General features: G+C 34.1%; 1 protein-coding gene across 3 annotated transcripts in view; it reads left to right on the top strand.

The window, feature by feature from the left end:
• KIFAP3 (kinesin associated protein 3) overlaps positions 1–22,917 on the top strand; it is a 182,393-nt gene that overhangs the window by 58,516 nt on the left and 100,960 nt on the right. For all 3 annotated transcript variants that reach the window (XM_058442156.1, XM_058442157.1, XM_032161020.2), the window contains 2 exons: positions 8,684–8,862; positions 15,272–15,434. In XM_058442156.1, coding sequence (XP_058298139.1) covers positions 8,684–8,862; positions 15,272–15,434 — 342 coding nt within the window. The remainder of the gene's footprint in view (positions 1–8,683; positions 8,863–15,271; positions 15,435–22,917) is intronic.

The raw sequence follows: 22,917 nt of genomic DNA on the forward strand, positions 1-22,917 counted from the left end.
GAATTTTACATTTTTATGAATTCCAACTTAGTGTTTTTTGGATCATGGTTTTGGTATTGTATCTAAGAAATCCTTTCCTAACTAAAGGTTACAATTATTTTCTCATTTGTTTTCTTCTAGAAGTTGTATAGTCTCAGAGTTTAGTTAAGGTTGTAATACATTTTGAGTTAATTTTTGTATATGGGGTGAGGAATGGATCAAAGTTCTTCATTCTTTTTGCATATAAATAGCTAATTATTTAAGTACTACTTTTGAAAACACTATCTTTTATCTACTGAATTGATCTGTATCTTTGTCAGAACCATTTGTCCATATGTGTCATGCCTATTTTTGGGTTTCTATTTTGTTCTGTCCATCACTTTTGTGTGTTTTTGATGCCAATAGCACAGTGTCTTCATTACCATAGCTTATAGAAAATTTTGATATCGGGTGCTTTTAGCCCTACCAATTTTTTATTCCATTGATTTCTACTTTGATCTTTATAACTTTCTTTCTTCAGCTTACTTTGGGTTTAATATGCTCTTATTTTGTTGTTGTTGTTGTTGTTGTTGTTTTTAGGTGGAAGCTGAGGTCATTTGCTCAAGACCTTTCTTCTCAAATACAGATATTTAGTGCTATAAATTTCCCATTAAGCACTTCTTTGATGGCATCCCACAGATTTTCATATGTCCTGTTTTCATTTTCATTCAGTTTAAATACTTTCCAGTTTCTCTTTTCATTTCTTTTTTGACCCTTGGGTTATTTAGAAGGGAGTTTTTTTTTTCCCCAATAATTGATGTTCAAGTCTTTACATGTGCTGATGTTTTTCTGTACTTTTTCTATTATTGAGAGAGTAATATTGAAATCTCTGACTATAATTGTGATTTATTGCTCCTGCACTTCTACCAGTTTTCACTACATGTATTTTTGAAGCTCTCTATTCTTGGGGACATAAAGATATAGGATGTAGATGTGCTATTGATGAATTGTCCTTGTTATCACTATGAAGTGTTCTTCATCATGGCTGGTAATATTTTTTGGTCTGAAATCTATCTTTTCTTATGTTAATCTACTTCTTGTGACTAGTGTTAGCATGGGATATATTTGTCTATCCTTTTATTTTTAATATATTTATATCTATATTAAGTGTGTTTTTTTATGAACAGCATTTAGATTGGCATTGCATGTGTGTGTGTGTGTCCTTTTCCTCCTTTTTCCTTCTTGTCTGCCTTCTTACGGATTTGAGATTTTTTAAATTCTATTTTATTTCCATTGTTAGCTTAGCTATAAGTCTTTTGTTATTTTATTGATTGCTTTAAGGTTTATATTATACATCTTTAATCATAGTTGTCTACCTATAAGTGATACATGTTTAACTTATCATAAGTCTGCTGTCAAGTATTTTGTACCATTTCATGCTTAGTGTTATAATCATTTCTTCCCTCTCCCACCTCTATGCTATTACTAACATTTATTATACTTATACATATGTTATAAACCCTATAGTAAGGCCAGGTGTGGTGGCTCACACCTGTAATCCCAGCATTCTGGGAGGCCTAGGTGGGCAGATCACTTGAGGTCAGGAGTTTGAGACCAGCCTGGGCAACATGGGGAAACCCTGTCTCCACCAAAAAACAAAAATTAGCTGGGTGTGGTGGGACACACCTGTAGTCCCCAGCTACTCAGGAGGCTGAGGCAGGAGAATCACTTGAACCTGGGAGGCGGAGGTTGCAGTGAGCCAAGATCGCACCATTGCACTCTAGTCAGGTGACAGAGTGAGACTCCATCTCAAAAAAAAAAGCCAAAAACAAACAAACAAAAAACTCTATAACACATTATTTTATATAAATAATTTTATTTTAAAGATATATTTAATAAGAAAATAATCTTATATATTTACCTGTAGAGTTACCATTTCCATTGATGTTATTCCTTTGTGTAGATCCATATTTCTGTCTGCTGTCATTTTCTTTTTGCCTGAGCAATTTACTTTAATGTTTCTTGTAGGGCATATTTACCAGTGGTTAATTATTTTTTGTGTGTCTAAAAAAGTCTTATTTTTAAAATATTTTTATCTTTTTGAAATATTTTAGAACTGGGTTTAGAACTCTAGGTTGACAGCTTTTTTTAATACTATAAGGATGTTGCTCCACTGTTGCCTTGTTTGCACTGTTTTTGGTGAAAAGTCTGCTGTCATGCTATCTTTGTCTATATATTAATATAAGGTCTCTTTTTCTCAGACTGCTTTTAAGATTGTCTCTTCATCATTTGTTTTGAGCAATTTATTACAACGGGCCTTGGTGTAATTTTCTTTCTGTTTCTTGTTTTTAGAATTTAGTGAGCTTATTGAAACTCTGGGTTTATAATTTTCACTAAATTTGGAAATGTTTCTGTTATTATTTTTTCAGGGACTTCAGTTAAACATATATTAGGCCATTTGAAGTTGTTCCACAGTTCTCTGATACTCTTTACATTTTTGCCATGTTTTTCTGTCTGTTTAATTTTGGATAGTTTCTGTGATTATGTCTTCAGTTTCACTAATCTTTTTTTCTTCTATCTCTAAACTGCTGTTAATTTCATCTAGTTTACAGTCTCAGGCATTGTAGTTTTCAGTGATAGAAGTTTGAATATTTTTTATTATATCTCCAATGTCTCTACTTAACTTTTAGAAGATCTGGAATACAGTTATATGACTTATAATGTTCCATTTTATAATTAAACTCTAGGTCAATTCTTGGACAGTTGCAATTGGTTCATTTTTCTCTTCCTTGTGAGTTATATTCCCTGCTTCCTATATGACTGAAAGTCTTTGATTAGAAGCAAGACAGGGTCAGGCGCGGTGGTTCATGCCTGTAATCCCAGCACTTTGGGAGGCCAAGGCAGGCAGATCACCTGAGGTCAGGAGTTTGAGACCAGCCTGACCAACATGGTGAAACCCCGTCTCTACTAAAAATACAAAATTAGCCAGGCGTGGTGGTGGATGCCTGTAATCCCAGCTACTTGGGAGGCTGAGGCAGGAGAATTGTTTGAACCTGAGAGGTGGAGGTTGCAGTGAGCCGAGGTCGTGCCATTGCATTCCAGCCTGGGCAACAAGAGCAAAACTCCGTCAAAAAAAAAAGAAGCAAGACAGTGAATTTTACATTGTTGTAGGTGGATTTTTTTATTCCTAAAAATATCTTTGAGTTTTATTTGGGGACATAGTTAAATTACTTGGAAACAGTTTGATCCTCTTGGATCTTAATCTTATAATTTGTTAGTCAGGACAGAAGCAGCATTTAGTATAAAGCTAGTTATTTCCCACTACGGAGGTAAGACCCTTCTCAGGGTTCTACCCACTAATGCATGAATTATGAGGTTGCCAGTATGGTTGGTAGAAGCAGACATTATTTTCAGCTTTGTTCTTCTACTCCTCTCATTTTGTTCTGTCCCAGCCTCACTTAAATTCCTATGCTCCAATCAATACTCAACTCAATATTTGAGGGAGACCTCTGTTAGAACTCCAGAGTTTCTCTCTGCTCAGCTCTTTCTTCTTCAGTGCTCTTTTCCGTGAACTCTTTGGCATCTCTGGATTCTTGGCTTCATCTCCTTAACTCAGGGATTCTATCAGGTTCTGCCTGGATTGTCCTTCACTGTGTTGTGACCTGGAAACTCTCAAGGCAATATTCTAGGGCAAACATAGGACTATCTCATTTATTTCTTGTCTCTCAGGGATTACTGTCCTTCGTTGTCTGGTGTCCACTATTGTGAAAATCTTTGTTTTGTGTATTTCAGTCAGATTTTTTTGTGGTGTTGTCAGGCAAAGGTTTAAAACCCCATCCTATTAATTTTCTGGGGTGCTATAACAAATTACCGTAAACCGGGTAGCTTAAAACAACAGAAATTTATTCTGTCATAGCTCTGGAGGGTGGAAGGCCAAAGTCAAGGTATCATCAGGCCCATGTTCTCTCTGAAGGCTCTGGAAAAGAATCTTCTCTTGTCTCTTTCTAGCTCTTGGTGGGTCCCAGCAATCCTTGGTGCTTCTTGGCTTTTAGCTACATCACTCCAGTCTCTGCCTTTGTCTTCATATGGCCTTCTTCCCACTCTATCGGTCTCTGTTATGTCATCTCTTCCTCTTCTTAAGACACCACTCATTGGATTCACGGTCTACCCTCATCCATTATTACCTCACCATAACCAATTACATCTGCAAAGACCCTATTTCTAAATAAGGCACATCCTGAGGTTCTGGGTGAACATAAATTTTAGAAGGACAATATTCAACTGGCTACATCTATCTTGGCTGTAAAGAGAAGTCTGTTTGTTTTTTCAATGTAATTCTAAAACCTTTTGACAGTGCCTTGCATAGAAAGTCAGCATAATGTAATAGTGTAAATATGTGAGTGTTGAATTCTGATAGGCTCGAATTTTAATTTAGCACTACCACTTTCTAGCTGTATGGTAGGGAAAGTAATTTCTTTGAATCAGGGGTTTCCCATCTGTAAAATTTTTATAATCTTTCCTCATAAAACTGTTTTAGAATTTAAACAGCCTTTATACATCAACAGGCCTGGCATACAATAGGTACTTAATAAGTGTGATTTACCTTTCCATCTCTAATATTTGTTAAATAAATAAATTTTATATTTATCTACTTATGTATATACATATGTATGTATTTCTTCTTTTTGTAAGTGTTGAGAGGTAGTTTGCAAGAATACATGAAGTGAAATACTAAAAAAAGAGGCCACAAGAGAGCAAAAAGACTATATGACCATAAAAGCCTACATAATTCTTACAGAAATTGAACTCTGAAGCTCCCTGTCAATCAAGGAAAAATGGAAAATATTATCTGTTAATATCATTTTCACTATAAAAAGAAAATAACTTTCTTTTGAGAACCTAAGCATTTTTATTACACAAATCTGAAAGAAATTTTACTTAAAACTAGCAAACAGTGGCTTCAACTCTTTCTAGTGCAATAGTTGTATTACCGAATTTCATAAGGTCTTTTTTTTTATTATTATTATACTTTAGGTTTTAGGGTACATGTGCACAATGTGCAGGTTTGTTACATATGTATCCATGTGCCATGTTGGTTTGCTGCACCCATTAACTCGTCATTTAGCATTAGGTATATCTCCTAATGCTGTCCCTCCCCCCTCCCCCCACCCCACAACAGTCCCCGGAGTGTGATGTTCCCCTTCCTGTGTCCATGAGTTCTCATTGTTCAATTCCCACCTATGAGTGAGAACATGCAGTGTTTGTTTTTTGTCCTTGTGATAGTTTACTGAGAATGATGTTTTCCAGTTTCATCCATGTCCCTACAAAGGGGATGAACTCATCATTTTTTATGGCTGTATAGTATTCCATGGTGTATATGTGCCACATTTTCTTAATCCAGTCTATCATTGTTGGACATTTGGGTTGGTTCCAAGTCTTTGCTATCGTGAATAGTGCCGCAGTAAACATACGTGTGCATGTGTCTTTATAGCAGCATGATTTATAGTCCTTTGGGTATATACCCAGTAATGGGATGGCTGGGTCAAATGGTATTTCTAGTTCTAGATCTCTGAGGAATCACCACACTGACTTCCACAATGGTTGAACTAGTTTACAGTCCCACCAACAGTGTAAAAGTGTTCCTATTTCTCCACATCCTCTCCAGCACCTGTTGTTTCCTGACTTTTTAATGATCGCCATTCTAATGGGTGTGAGATGGTATCTCACTGTGGTTTTGATTTGCATTTCTCTGATGGCCAGTGATGATGAGCATTTTTTCATGTGTTTTTTGGCTGCATAAATGTCTTCTTTTGAGAAGCATCTGTTCATCTCCTTTGCCCACTTTTTGATGGGGTTGTTTGTTTTTTTCTTGTAAATTTGTTTGAGTTCATTGTAGATTCTGGATATTAGCCCTTTGTCAGATGAGTAGGTTGCAAAAATTTTCTCCCATTCTGTAGGTTGCCTTTTCAGTCTGATGGTAGTTTCTTTTGCTGTGCAGAAGCTCTTTAGTTTAATTAGATCCCATTTGTCAATTTTGGCTTTTGTTGCCATTGCTTTTGGTGTTTTAGACATGAAGTCCTTGCCCACGCCTATGTCCTGAATGGTATTGCCTAGGTTTTCTTCTAGGGTTTTTATGGTTTTAGGTGTAACATGTAAGTCTTTAATCCATCTTGAATTAATTTTGGTATAAGGTGTAAGGAAGGGATCCAGTTTCAGCTTTCTACATATGACTAGCCAGTTTTCCCAGCACCATTTGTTAAATAGGGAATCCTTTCCCCATTGCTTGTTTTTGTCAGGTTTGTCAAAGATCAGATAGTTGTAGATATGCGGCATTATTTCTGAGGGCTCTGTTCTGTTCCATTGATCTATGTCTCTGTTGTGGTACCAGTACCATGCTGTTTTGGTTACTGTAGCCTTGTAGTATAGTTTGAAGTCAGGTAGTGTGATGCCTCTGGCTTTGTTCTTTTGGCTTAGGATTGACTCGGCAATGCGGGCTCTTTTTTGGTTCCCTATGAACTTTAAAGTAGTTTTTTCCAATTGTGTGAAGAAAGTCATTGGTAGCTTGATGGGGATGGCATTGAATCTATAAATTACCTTGGGCAGTATGGCCATTTTCACGATATTGATTCTTCCAACCCATGAGCATGGAATGTTCTTCCATTTGTTTGTATCCTCTTTTATTTCATTGAGCAGTGGTTTGTAGTTCTCCTTGAAGAGGTCCTTCACATCCCTTGTAAGTTGGATTCCTAGGTATTTTATTCTCTTTGAAGCAATTGTGAATGGGAGTTCACTCATGATTTGGCTCTCTGTTTGTCTCTGATTGGTGTACTAAATGCCCACAAGAGAAAGCAGGAAAGATCCAAAATTGTCACCCTAACATCACAATTAAAAGAGCTAGAAAAGCAAGAGCAAAGACATTCAAAAGCTAGCAGAAGGCTAGAAATAACTAAAATCAGAGCAGAACTGAAGGAAATAGAGACACAAAAAACCCTTCAAAAAATTAATGAATCCAGGAGCTGGTTTTTTGAAAAGATCAACAAAATTGATAGACTGCTAGCAAGACTAATAAAGAAGAAAAGAGAGAAGAATCAAATAGATGCAATAAAAAATGAAAAAGGGGATATCACCACCGATCCCACAGAAATACAATCTACCATCGGAGAATACTACAAACACCTCTATGCAAATAAACTAGAAAATCTAGAAGAAATGGATAAATTCCTCGACAAATACGCCCTCCCAAGACTAAACCAGGAAGAAGTTGAATCTCTGAATAGACCAATAACAGGCTCTGAAAATGTAGCAATAAGCAATAGCTTACCAACCAAAAAGAGTCCAGGACCTGACGGATTCACAGCCGAATTCTACCAGAGGTACAAGGAGGAACTGGTACTATTCCTTCTGAAATTATTCCAATCAATAGAAAAAGAGGGAATCCTCCCTAACACATTTTATGAGGCCAGCATGGTCCTGATACCAAAGCCTGGCAGAGACATAACCAAAAAAGAGAATTTCAGACCAATATCCTTGATGAACACTGATGCAAAAATCCTCAATAAAATACTGGCAAACTGAATCCAGCAGCACATCAAAAAGCTTATACACCATGATCAAGTGGGCTTCATCCCTGGGATGCAAGGCTGGTTCAATATATGCAAATCAATAAATGTAATCCAGTATATAAACAGAACCAAAGACTAAAACTACATGATTATCTCAATAGATGCAGAAAAGGCCTTTGACAAAATTCAACAACCCTTCATGCTAAAAACTCTCAATAAATTCGGTATTGATGGGACATGTCTCAAAATAATAAGAGCTATCTATGACAAACCCACAGCTAATATCATACTGAATGGGCAAAAACTGGAAGCATTCCCTTTGAAAACTGGCACAAGACAGGGATGCTGTCTCTCACCACTCCTATTCAACATAATGCTGGAAGTTCTGGCCAGGGCAATCAGGCAGGAGAAGGAAATAAAGGGTATTCAATTAGGAAAAGAGGAAATCAAATTGTCCCTGTTTGCAGATGACATGATTATATATCTAGAAAACCCCATTGTCTCAGCCCAAAATCTCCTTAAGCTGATTAGCAACTTCAGCAAAGTCTCAGGATACAAAATCAATGTACAAAAATCACAAGCATTCTTGTACACCAATCGTAAGGTCTTTTCTTATAGTGACTAACAGAAAATCAGTTTGCATATGAAAAGTCAATTTTAGTAGGCTCAAATTTAGCTGTAGGTATACGGTATATTTTGGATTATTGCACTTTTTAACACAGCAGACTTTAGTTGTTGAAATTTTATAGTATGTTATCTTGTTTTCTATATGTATAAAAACTATTTTCCTCTGTCTGCTTTATTTTTTCCTGACTTATCTACCTTTAATTGCCATTTGATTTCTATTAAACTCTAAGCTCCAAGAGGGCAGGAATCGTCGTTTTATTTTGGTTATTGTGTCCTTCTCAGCATTGTATGAATTATTTTATATATATGTTTTGTTTTAAATACACACACACACACACACACACACACACACACGCATATCCCATTCAGTAACAATAAATGTTTTTTAATTAACCAATTATTAACCAATTAGAATTTTCAAAATAATATAGTACCTTTTTAGGGCTATCTCTGTTGCCTTGGTGAGTAGAAATGATTTTCTAAATTATTGATTCAGTGTACTAATTCTTTAACTCTCATATATTTTACTTTTCTAGTTGCTCTTTATTTGCTTCTGAATCTTGCTGAGGATACTCGTACTGAACTGAAAATGAGGAACAAGAACATAGTTCACATGTTGGTGAAAGCCCTTGATCGGGACAATTTTGAGCTGCTAATTCTAGTTGTGTCATTCTTGAAGAAACTCAGCATTTTTATGGAGAATAAAAATGATATGGTAACTTACAAGGCTTTTTCTTGAAATAATTCATGTTTGCCATTTTCAAATTAGGATATTTTGAAAAAAATTAAACACTTTATTCCCCTACTGAGATAATTCTGAATAAAGATTTTATTATAGCAATAACTCACTGATCTTGCTTCATTAAGAAATGTATTCCGTATTAGTTAATATTCCAGATAATTGAAGCTTTCTGAATAAAAATCGTTTCTAATATATAGAATAGATCTTGCCATATGAAACATAATATATAGAAAGTTTGTTTAAATTTAAAATTTTACTTCAGAGTCACCTGGTCTTGTTATTTTACCCTAGGCTATTTTGCCTTCTGCATCTCTGACTTTAGTTTGTGGAATTAAAATTTAGCCAAATCTCTTCATTGTTTCCTACACTTCCATTTTGTTACCTACAATTCTTCTTTGTTACCTGCTGTTCTATTTGGCAGCCACAACCTGTTGATTCTGTTTCTTAAAAATCTCTTGAAACTATAATATTTCTTCTTTTCATTCTAGTGCCATTGTATTAATTGATACCCTCTTTATTCATACCTTCTTTATTTCTTGCTTGAATTATTATACTAGGCTTTCATTTGCCATCTTTTACTGTATTGATACAACGATCTTTGGGAAATACAAGTTGAGCATATATCATTTTCACCTGTGTAGAATATACATAGTATAGAAATATATAAAGATAAAATAAAAATTCTCATCTGCTTTTTACCATGTCATTAAAAAGTCTTTGTTATGTACAATAATATAGTCAATATATCATATATTAACCTACCTTGTTTTCAGGTAACTGAGCTGTTTACAATTTTATCTATTACAAATAATTCTTCACTGCACATATTTGTATGTACATATTTGTCTATATTTCTGCTTATTTTCTTGGAGCAGTTTCCTATAAATGAAGTTGTTGGATCATTGACCTTAACTCCGTTGAGGATAATTTTTAGAACTATATATCATTATGTGACTGTGTAGTACTGGCAAAAGTGGCTTCTCCTTTAGATAGTCTGAATGTATAGTATGTCTGCCTACTCTATTTTATTTTAAAATCAAATGAACTAGGAAGTAGTTAATACTATAGTGAATGATATGGCAGGCCCTTTGAAAACCGGGGACTTATTTATCAGATTTAATAAGTACCTTGAATTATAATTATTGAATGTATGAAATTTTATTTTTCCCCTATATATTTAGTATCTGTCATTTTCATTATCAGTATATAATTATTTATGTTCATGATGTGCCTGATATTATTTTGGGATTGAATATTCTTAGATTAATCAAACACGTTTTTTGTTTTCACTTATATCTAAGAAGAATATGATAACATGGTAGTATATAAACAGTCCTGAGTAGTTAGAGTATGGCTAAATAATTGCTTCCCCTTGCTATAAGTTGAAGTATGTTCCTCCATTTATGTGATCAAATTAAGTTCACTTTTAGTAAGTTTTCTTACTAAAGCTGGGTGTGGTGGCTCACACCTGTAATCCCAGCACTTTGGGAGGCCAAGGCAGGTGGATTGGTTGAAGTCAGCAGTTCAAGACCAGCCTGGCCAATATGGTGAAATGCCATCTCTACTAAAAATACAAAAACTAGCCAGGTGTGGTGTCACACACCTGTAATACCAGCTCCTCAGGAGGCTGAGGCAGGAGAATTGCTTGAACCCAGGAGGTGGAGGTTGCAGTGAGCAGAGATCATGTCACTGCACTCCAGCCTAGGTGACAGAGTAAGACCCCGTCTCAAAAAAAAAATAACAAACTCTCCAAGTTTTTTTAATTAAGTTTTGCTGTAACAACCAGTGTATGCATACACTGTTGCTTTTTCAAAAGGAAAATACTACCTGATATAATTAGCGACAATTGAAGCTTGTGGCAGTTTTATTTATAAAAGGAATAAGGAGATGGCTGAGCTATTTGTGAGGTAGTTATTATTTATTTAAATAAAGTGTTTCTTTTACTTTTGATGTGAACTAATAATCAGCCTTGCTTTTAGACAGTTTTTTAGAGGAACAATAGAGAGGATATATGTTGCTTAGCTTGCTTAATTTTCTTACTGCTAACTTTTGAGAGTTCTTCCTGTATTCGAATACAAGTTGTTTATCAGTTACATGTTTTGCAAGTATTTTCACTTTTCTGTGGCTTCTTTTCATTCTCCTATGAAAAGCAGAAGTTTTTAATTTTCATGAAGTCAGCATATAAAAAAAATTTAGTGGACTGTATTTGGGTGTCATATTTAAGAAATCTTTGTCTAACCCAAGTTCACAAAGATTTTTTCCTATGTTTTCTTCAAGTTTTATAGAGGTTTTTGTTATTGTCGTTTTAGTCTATAATACATGAGTTAATTTTGTATATGGTGCAAGATATGGACGAAGATTTATGTTTTTTAATATGGATGTCTAGTTGTTCCAGCACAATTTGTTGAAAAGATACCTTTATCCATTGAATTGCTTTTGTACCTCATTGAAATTGCCTTTGCATGGATCATGAGGTCAGGAGATCGAGACCATCATGACTAACACAGTGAAACCCTGTCTCTACTAAAAAGTACAAAAAATTAGCCGGGCATGGTGGCGGGCGCCTGTAGTCCCAGCTACTCGGAGGCTGAGGCAGGAGAATGGCGTGAACCCAGGAAGCAGAGCTTGCAGTGAGCCGAGATCGTGCCACTGCACTCCAGCCTGGGCGACAGAGCGAGACTCCATCCCAAAAAAATAAAAAAGAAAATTTGGCCATATATGTTTGCTTCTATTTCTAGGCTCTGTTTTCTGTTCCATTAATCTATGTGTCTGTGCTTTCATTGATACCTCTTTCTCTTGATTACTATAGCCTCATAGTAAGTATTGAAATCAGGCAGTAAGAGGCTGCCACTGTTGATATTCTTTTTCAGAGTTATTCTATTCTGTATTTTTCCATGTAGATTTTAAAATCATTGGGATTGCATTGAATCTGTTGAGGGGGTCAATATATTGACCATATTGGATTTTTCCAATCCATGAATATAGTGTAGCTTTCTATTTATGTGGGTCTTTTTTGATTTCTTCCATCATTTATAGTTTAGCATACACATTTTGCAAGTATTTTGTTAGAATTATACCTAAGTATTTTACCATTATAAGTGATAGTTTAAAAAATTACCAGTTTCCTGGTTTTGGTTGATAGTATATAGAAATATAATTGATTTTGCATATTGTCCTTATGTCCTGTGACTTTCTAAACACACTTTTTAGTTGTACTGACTCTCTCACAGATTTTGGAGATTTTCTAAGTAGACAATTGTGTTATCTGCAAATAGAAGGTTTTGTTTCTTCCTTTCTAATCTGTATGATTTTTATTTCTTTTTCTTGCCTTATTTCACTGGGTGTGCCCACTAGTATGATGTGAGGAGGAATCATGTGAGCAGCTATCCGTGCCTTGTTACTGATCTTATGAGGAAAGCAATGTCTTTCACTATTAAGCATGATGTTAACAGTAGGGTTTTTTAGATACTTGCTATCAGTTTAAGGAAGTTCTTCTATTTCTTGTTTGCTGAGACTTTTTATCATGAATGGATGTTAAATTTTGTGAAATGCCTTTCCTGTATCTATTACTGAGATAATCATATGGGTTTTTCTCTTTAGACTGTTGATATAGTGAGTTACATTGATTGACTTTTGAATGTTTACCAGTCTTGTATTTAGGGGATAAACATTACTTGCTCATAATATATTACTCTTTTATATATATTGCTAAGTTTTATTAGCTAATTATTTTTGAGAATTTTTATGTTTATGAGGCATTATTCTATAGTTTTCTTTTCTCCTAATGTCTTGGTCTGGTTTTATTATTAGAGTAACTGTGTCCTCATATAATGAATTGGGAAGCATCCCTTCTTCTTTAATTTTTCTGGAAGGGTTTGTGTAGAATTGGTATTATTTCTACATAAATGTTTAATAGAATTCACCAGTAAAAAGTCATCTAGGCCTGAAATTTTCTTTCTGTAAATTGGTTTAATAGATATAGGACTGTTTAGGTTGTTTCTTCTTGAGTGGTAGCTCTGTAGTTTGCCTTTCAAGGAATTTACTTCATTTGTATGTTAGCAGATGTAGGGACATAAAATTTTTGGTACTGTTTCCTTTTTATCTCTGTCTGAAGGGCTGAAGTGATTTTCTCTGTTTTATTTCTGATATTGGTCATTTTTTTCTAGATTAGTGGTTTATCAGTTGCTTTGGTATTTTCAAGGAATCAACTTTTATTTTGTTTAATTTTTGGAAGTCTTTGGCAATAGAATTATATTCTATAATGAACAGCTCAGGGTATTATTACAGTGTGGCTGTGGAGTATAGATAGAAGTCTGAAGGAAAAATCAGCTGTTAATTTGTCACTTTAGCAATTTAAAAAATTTGTGTTTATTCCTTGCATAGAGTGAAAGGAAAAAAGTGCATCAAGGGCTCAGTTATTAATGTAATTTTTATAAGGTCAGTGAAAGATTGCAACAAAGATATGAAATGGGTGGTATAAATAAATGTTTTAGATCTCCAATAAAAGAAAAAGTAGAGCAAGATTAATCATAAATCCTTTGATTAAAAAATCATAAATTTTTTTCAAATTTCTTTCTTTTTTTGCCATTGCTTTGTAACTAAAAGACGTGAGACGTTTTTACAACCAAAGTTTTCTGGTTGCTACCTTAAAAAATCTGAATGCAGGGCTTCTCTTACTAAATAAGTTCTGTCCTCTCTGACTACAAAGTAAGTTCTCTTAATGCAATTTTATAATCTTCTAGAGCAGGGATCTGCAAACTTTTTCTTCAAAGGGCCAGATAGTCAATATTGTAGGTTTTGCAGGCCATGTGATCTGTCTTGCAACTACTAACTCTGCTCTAGTTGTAGCGTGAAAGCAGCCATTGACAGTCGGTAAACAAATGAGCATGGCTCTGTTCCAGTAAATACTTATCAAAACTGAAATTGGAATTTCATATGATTATTGTAGGTCATGAAATATCATTCTTCATTTGATTTTCTTTTTCAACTGTTTAAAATTGCAAAGGCCAAAAGCCATTCTTAGCTCATAGGTTGAATGAAAACAGATAGCAGGCCAGATAGGCCCACTAGCCATAGTTTGCTGATCCCTGTCCTAAAGTTTCAACTCTTGCTTTTAGTCTAGCTTCTCTCCTGAGTTGTATATGATTTTTAAATATTCACTGAGTACCATCTCAAATTAAATGACAAAAATTAAAATAATTTTTTGCCTTCATTGTCCTAAACCTCTTTTTCCATTTGTCAGTTAACAGAAAATACATCTACCTTATTGACCATACAGAAAAGGACTCTGAGACTGCTGTTTTTAAATAGGCCTTTTACAATTGGTGCTTGGTTAGTGTCGAGGACTTTGGATTTTAGGAGTATTCCTGGTCTAGGAAAACATCTGACCACATCACCCCCTGGACTTAAAATCTTTCAGAACACTTTACTGCCTGTGTGATAATGTTAAACTTCTTAGTACAGCATTAAAAGCCTTTATGATTTTGTATAGTTCTGTCTTATAGCCTTCTGCCAATCTCCAATACGTACTTTATACTATGATTATACTAAATCACTTGCAATTCCCTAACAAGCTCTTTTATTCCTAAATGCCGATCCACTGGCTTTTTCCTGAACTTGTATTGCCATTGCCTTTCTGAACCAGAGAACAAATTATTTTTTCTAATTTGAAGTTTCTTTTTCCAGGTGGTTAGTATTCTCTCCATGTTTTTCAGAGATTTCTTCTTCATTTTTATCACTTGTTTTTTTTTTGAGACAGAGTCTCTCTCTGCCACCAGGCTGGAGTGCAGAGGCATGATCTCGGCTCACTGCAATCTCTGCCTCCCGGGTTCAGGTGATTCTCTTCCCTTAGCCTCCGAAGTAGCTGGGATTACAGGTGCATGCCACCACGCCCAGCTAATTTTTGTATTTTTAGTAGAGATGGGATTTTACTATGCTGGCCAGGATGGCCTCAATCTCTTGACCTCGTGATCCGCCCGCCTCAGCCTCCCACAGTGTTGGGATTACAGGCATGAGCCACCATGCCCAGCTTCATCTCTTTTTATATTGAGGAATCCTTGAAGGCCAAGGTGAGATCTTCTTTGCATAGGGTGTGGTATTTAGTAGGTGGTGTTCAGTAATGCAAAGTGTTTTCAAGGATCAAATGTAATTTGTCTTCCAGTTGGTGCAATTAAATGAGGGAAGGAGGGGATGGTGTGGCATATGTATTTTCTCCTCAAAAGTTGGATTTCAGGAAAGTTTACAGATTGAAATAGAGTATAAGATTAACATATAATTATAAAATAGATAAATATTAGGGTAAAAACAAAGAAAAAATAATTATATTCTTTTTGTCCTATTTTGCAATAGAACTTCACTGTATTTATATTATTATTTTACTTAGGTGGAAATGGATATTGTTGAAAAACTAGTGAAAATGATACCTTGTGAGCATGAAGACCTGCTGAATATCACCCTCCGACTTTTACTAAACCTATCCTTTGACACAGGACTGAGGAATAAGATGGTACAAGTTGGACTGCTTCCCAAGCTCACTGCACTCCTAGGTATGCTTTTTAGAAATTAATGACAGTGTTGCCTGGAATTTCCAACATCACTGGAAAATTGAGCTCTGTATTCAAAAGCCTCCTGAACAAAAAGCATTCTGTCTATATTCTTTGACTGGAAACTAAATAATAAAAATAAGCAGAGTAAGTAAAAAATGACCTGTACCAGGATTTCCATGGTGCTATGAAATGAAATAAAATAGCAACTTTTAACCCTTTGACTTCATTTATCCATACTAAGCCAAAATGAAAGTAACGATGCAAGGAAAAATAAGGAAGCAAGAAGGAAAAATATATTTTATCTTCAGGATTTTTCTTAAAAAAGAAACGCAGGTATCATTTAAGTTCTTATATTCTGCTATATTTTTAAAATGCTACTTAAAAATGAGCTAATTTGTGGAAACTTTTTGTTATTAAGTTAAAAAGGATTTGTTTTTTTTTAATGGAGATAGTCTCACCATATCACCCAGGCTGGTCTTGAACTCCTGGGCTCCAGTGATCCTCCCACCTCAGCCTCTAAAAAGGGTATTTTGTATAGCATGACTTAGAAAATACAGTATTGGAGAATTCAGTTTATAAGTTATTTTGTTTTAGCTGCTAGCAAGATACCTGTCTATGACAAGGTGAGTTGAAGAGTTAACTTTGTGCTGTCAACATAATGCTAACTTTCTTAGTAGGGTGTTAAATCTCTTTACAGTCTATTCAATTTCCATCTTTATGGGCTCCTGCCAGTTCCCAGCATATACTTTACACTATGACCATACTGAAACACTTACAGTTTCCTAAATAAACTCTCTTATGCCTAAGTGTGTCCACCTGTTTTACCTGCTTTTTTCCTCTACCTGCAATGCCATTGCCTTTCTTACCCAGAAAGCAAATTGTTACTTATGTCTTAACTCTTTGTTCCTTTGTTTCAGTACTGCAGTTTCATTCTTTTTTACAGCTTTCTCCATATATTCAATACTGCACAACAATGTTATTATACATTTTAGAAGTTACTCTATTAAGGAGCACTTTCAAAAATTGGTTTTGGAGAACCAAAGCAATGTAGACGTTTGAGGAGGAATAAGGAAAACTTTAAGAGTAAAGTTGATTAGTCTTGAATTTAAATCATGTGACCTTTCACTTATTATAAATCTGACATAATTATGTGTCACATATTAGGTCAGCTTCTCAATGTATGAAGATAAACAGTTTACAGCCATTGGCCTGAAGGAATTCATAGTCTATTTGGTTTGTTCAGTTTCTAGTCATGTACTTTTATTAAATAATTGCCTTGTAACATATGATAAAATGTATGATTTAAAAGAGATTTTTAAGAAATCACTTATGTGATACCCACTTCATAATTTGTTAACAAGTAGTAAATTTGGGGATATAAGACATAATATCCAATATATAAATTAATGTTTTATCTATTTTGGAGCTCAGTTTTTTGAGTGAGACTGTTTTATTAGAATTGTGACTGTTTACATCTAACCATGTGACCTTGGGCAAGTTATGCAAACTCTTTGTTACTCAGTTTCCTCATCTCTTAAATGAGGATAATAACTATATTCAACCTAGCATTTTTAAAGATCAAATGAGGAATTGCCTGCAAAGTACCTGACACAGTATTTTCTTAGTAAATATTGGCTACTGTTATTTTTCTCATCAACATCATCATCATTTGTTAAGTAGACATTCTATAATGTTGCTGACTTATGTTACTCTGAGTACAAATGTGTTTCTCGTAAGTGTTACATTTTTGTTGAAATACTAGGCAATTTTTTAAAAAAAATTTACTCTCTTGAATATGCAGTTCAATTCAGTAAAATGTTGATACTCTACCATGGCAAAGCACAGTGCTAAGCACTATAGAGAAATGTTTTTCAACCTACGGATATATTGCGATTCAAAAGAGAGGATGTTCCCATATTGATACTTTATACATAAGATTTCATTTGAAATGGATATTGAAAAAGTTGTCGTTTTCACCAGGCGATATTTATAAAATAATAAGAGGTGAGGCTATAGAAAGTAATTCAGATAAAGCAATAAACATTACCTAAGGCATAAATAGAGCTAGGCCTAGGAGGAACAACAAGTTGCCATTTCAACTTGAGCATAGAATATGACTAAGAATAAGTGAAAGATAACATTTAGAAAAAGGATTTATGCTCTTAAGTGGTATTATGAAGTTTAAAGCATTGCTAAGAAGTTTATACTTACAACTGATGGTGGGAATCATTGTAGACTTTTGAGCTAGGTAGGTTATAATCAGAAATCTGCTCAAGGGAAATTAATCTGATGTATTCTATTTGATGGACTCACATTAGAATCTGAAGATGAGATCAGTAGCCTGCTGTAGTAGGCAAGACAAGAAGTAAAGAAAACCTCGTTTAGAGAAGACGTAGTATGTCCAGTATGGGGCAAAAGGAAAGGGCAGAAGGGATATATCATAGGTGAAATGAATGTTATAGTTACTGTTTGGATGTGGGTAATGATAGAAAAAGATGTCATAAAATCTATGACTATTAGAATGCTAGTGCCAGGAACAGACATAGAGAAGTGTGAAGGAACAGGGATATGGAGAATTGCATGCTTTTCTTAACGGCTTCCACTTTGAAGCGACAAATTCTTATTGCTTACATTCTGTTGATAAAAGCAAATCACATGGCCATGCCTAACTTCAAGGGAGTGGACAAGTGCCTGGAATGAGTAGAACTGGAACATTGGTGAGCAAGAAAATGATCCTGAAAGTTATTTTGGGGTTTTCAGGATTACCAGAATGTCTTAAATATTACATCCTGACACATCATAGCAAATCCTACAGGACGTAGTCCATCTGGCAACTGTGTTATCCCAGAGCACATTGATTAAAGTTAGGATTGTGGAGCCAGGCTATATACCTTTGAATATTGGCTTCATCAGATACCAGTTACGTGGTATTGTGCAATTACCTAAACTATACATATATATATATCATATATATACCTTATATATATGATATATATGATATATATATCTTATATATATCATATATATCTTATATATATCATATATATCTTATATATCTTATATATGATATATATCTTATATATACTTAAATATGATATATATCTTATATATGATTTCTCATCTTCAGTATGTAGATAATAATAGTATATATGAATAGAGAAAAGTTAAATGAGATAATGCAATATTACAAAATTACAAATATGTGAAATTATCATCAAAAGAAAAATACATAGAATCCCAAAACACTAGATATCTAGAAAGGATCTTTTTTGATAAGTTCTCCAGGCTTATATTATTAAGGGTGTTTAATCATTTCATACATAGGTATCTTAGGTCATTCAGGTTTCTATAAGGGAATAGACTGGTTGACTTATAAACAACAGAAATTTATTACTCACAATTCTGGAAGCTGTAAAGTTCAAGATCAAGGTGCCAACAGATGCAGGATCTGGGGATGGCCTGCTTCCTGGTTCATAGACAGCTATCTTCTCACCATGTCCTCACATGGCAAAAGGGGAAATGGAGCTCTTTGAGGTGTCTTTTCTAAAGGCACTGTATGGTTTGGCTGTGTCCCCACTCAAATCTCACCTTGAGCTGTAATAATCCCCACGTTTCAAGGGCCAGGCCAGGTGGTGGTAATTGAATCATAGGGGCATTTTCCATATACTGCTCTCATGGTAGTGAATAAGTCTCACCAGATCTGGTGGTTTTATAAATGGGAGTTCCCCTACACAAGCTCTTCTTGTCTGCCACCATGTAAGATGTAACTTTGCTCTTCATTTGCCTTCAGTCATAATTGTGAGGCCTCCCCAGTCTTTTTTTCTTTATAAATTACCCCGTCTTGGGTATGTCTGTATTAGCAGCATGCCAACATACTATCACAGGCACCAATCCCATACATGATGGCTCTGCTTTCATGATGTAACCCCCTCTCAAAGGCCCCAGCCCCAAATGTTATCATATTCAAGATTATGTTTCAACATAAGAATTTTGGGGGAACAAAGACATTCAGTTTATAGCAGAAGGTCTTTTAAAAACCAGTTACATCTTTGTTTTCTAAAGTATTTTCTTAAATTTACTTTAATATCTTGAACGTAATTTTAAATTTTAGTGAGAAGCGGTATAGTGTAGTGATTAAAAGCTGGGATTTGGAGCCAGAGTCTGTAGGTTCAAAGGCTATATGTGTGTAGCTATTGTTGTTCTTACTATCATTTATTCAAGTTTGCAAGTCTGAAGATAATTTATTATACAGGGCCATAAATATTATTACCATGCTCAAGGATTTCCCCTTGCTAAATGGCCCCAGAGTGCCATGTATTTTTCATTTTTATATACAATTTTTCTGTTTTTCCCCTGGCCTTGGCTGTCACTTCACATTTCTTCTGTACCAGCAGCATTTCTATAGCAGCAGTTTTTCTCTTCTATAATAATCTATTTCTATTCTCTTGCGGTCTTGGAAACTGACAACTGAACTTATTTGAATTGTATATTTTTAAAAAAAGGAATTCCAAATGAGTTCCCCAAGGGTTCTCTTCCTAGTAATGTTCTTGAGTTTTATTGCATGGACCTTGTAACATTTCTTTTGACTCTGAAGAAACTGATTTTGCTTGATTGTATCTCTCTGCCATGTTCAAAGAAATTGCATTTAGTGTACAATTGATTTCCTGGTATTACTAGAATGGTCATTTTTACATTTGTTAATGTATATGTTACATGTGTAGACAATTAAATCATTAACTCCTAACACAATAGGCTAAACTTCTCAATTGAGTAATTCAGTTATACATTTAACATATGTGATCTTTGGCTACAATGCTTACACAAAAGATATAGTAAGGAAACTGTGTTATAAAGGACATGGATTTGAAAGGGACAGGAAAAATTTATTTAGAGCACTGACTTTCACACATTTTTTACCTCAATCCATAGTAAGATGTATTTTTCCTAAGGTTAAAAAAGTATATTATTTTAAATATATATTTTACAGTGTAGCCCAACCCTCACATATGTATGTGATGTGTATATGTCTGTATACATGTATATTCACATGTCAACATATGTCAATATATATTACATATTATATTTGATATATATTTAAAAATTTGTTTAATATATGTAATTAAACAAAAATGTTCACAAAACAGTATTTACCTTTTCTATTTGCAATGGACACTTTGTATTTTACTATATTCCCTTTTTTATGCTAGTTATTAGCTACTCGTTGATTTTATCTTCCTGGTTGGTTTGATGAAAAATAATGAACTAGAGGAGGTGGTTAGACTTGTTTTCCTTCAAACCTTCAGAAATATCACTGTTTCTGATGGATTTTTTTTAAGTTTTATTTTTAGTTGATTTTTAATGTGTTAAATAGTAGACAATCTAAATTATTTTAGATTTTTTTGGCAAATAACTGGAGTGATTTACATGGAATTAAAATTTAAAGAAATTCAATGGCAGAAACCTTCTGTAAATCAAATATTTAAAGTATTTGGGGTACATTTTCTTCACTGTGGAGAAAAGAATTTAAAGTATGCAGTAGACATGAATGGTCAGTTTGCTTTTTTCTTCAGAAATAAACTCACTGTTTAATATATGTTCAAGGTGACAGTTGACTGAATTAAAGAATTACCTATTTCATATATAGAAATTACTTATTTTTTAAGAGGTGTAGAAGGCTCTCTGTAGAGCTAATGCATATGGTAGAACTTAGCATAAGTGATTTTTATGCTGTTTCAACTAGAAATGCTATCAGCTTTTAATAGATTTTCTTTATTATAATTTGGGGACCCCCACAACAGAAAAATCTTTTTTATATTTAATGATAGATTATTTTCACTAGAGTACAATGAGTTGTGAATCTTTCATGCTCTAATAAATCTACGCAATATGAACAGTTAATCTGCTTCTCAGTTTCCTGAAACATTTAACTAGTACATTGCGACCCCTGCTGTTGTGAGATTGGTGTTAATGACTGAATAACTTCACTCAAAGTTTACTTGGAAAACAAACTGAAAAAAATATATATAATTAAGGTTTTGTGATTTGAATAATTAAAGGCAAAGGAGAAATTGTGTTATAGCTCAGCCCTTTTTCCATGGAAGGCTCTAAGGGAAACTGTAATTCAGTAGAACCAAAATTATTTTAATATTGTTTTGTCACATAAAGCATTTCATTTAAGAATTTTGATTTTAGTTTTTTCTATTAACACCAGAGACACGAAAAGGGATTTGTAAAGAATATTATAAATAATTATTTTAAATTTTCTATCTTATGCTGAAATTGATTTGTTTGAGTAGTTTTGATCTTTCCCTAAGAGTGCAGAAAATCTAAAATTTAACTGGTTCCATGGAAAACCTTATATCTGAATATTCCTTTGTTTTCCTTCTCTTAAATATTACCAAATTTATTCATTTCTTATTTTTTAATATGTTATTTTCCTGAGATTTCATAAGGATACTAAATTTATTTCTGCTTAGTTCAGTATCAGTTATAAATCATTTCAGTTCTATCATTCCTATACTTTGACAGATAGTTTCTTATGTCTGGTAACTTAATGCTACCATCTGGGAGATCTATCATAGCCATTAGTTTCAGCAAATGTGATTATCTGCAAATTGAATTGGACCTACAAAACTTGGCTTTACTTAATTGTTAGATACAGTCTTTTCGGGGATTTTTATAGTGTTACCTTTTTAAAAGTGTTTAAAGATTTTTTTGGCTTATCCAAGAATCAGATCTTCAAAAAAAATTTTTTCCTTGTCAAAACTTATTAAGTCATTTGACCTTGGTATGTCTCAAGGGTGCTTCCTTACATCAGACTATCCTGGGTTGGAAGATGGCAAGGAAATTCCTTGTCATAGTGTATTCTTCAATACCCTGGAATATGTACTGATAGTGTTTCAAAAGTAACTTGAAAAGTTAAATTTTCCTAGCTTTTTGTTTGATGCATCATGCACATATTTTGTTGCACCTCTCATTTGCTTTGGTTTAGAGATTTCTTAAGCTGAGGATTGGTTGATATGCTTGAGGATGGTTTTAGCACAAGAGCAAGCATAAATACGCAATTGAAATGTGTTCTTTGGAAGGTCCTTCGTTCTTGGATAAAAGTTAAACATCACATAGTGACAGATGGCAGTGTTTTACAGAGTGCATACATAATAATAATAATAATAAAAGTGGCATTTCACTGGTGAACTCCTTTGGACAATTCTGAATTTTTGAGTTTATTCACACTTTTTTTTTCTGTTGTGATATTATTGTACATTTTAAATTGAGTAATGTTCCAAATTTTTATGTCAGCTTTTAAAATGTTAACTAAATTTTTTTAAATTATAGTTTAAGTTCTGGGATACATGTGCAGAATGTGCAGGTTTGTTACATAGTTATACACGTGCCATGGTGGTTTGCTGCACCCATCAACCCATCATCTACATTAGGTATTTCTCCTAATGCTGTTCCTCCCCCTTCCCCCCACCACCCGACA

The sequence above is a fragment of the Hylobates moloch genome, unplaced genomic scaffold (genome assembly GCF_009828535.3).
Source record: "Hylobates moloch isolate HMO894 unplaced genomic scaffold, HMol_V3 SCAFFOLD_8, whole genome shotgun sequence".
NCBI classification, from domain to species: Eukaryota; Metazoa; Chordata; class Mammalia; order Primates; family Hylobatidae; genus Hylobates; species Hylobates moloch.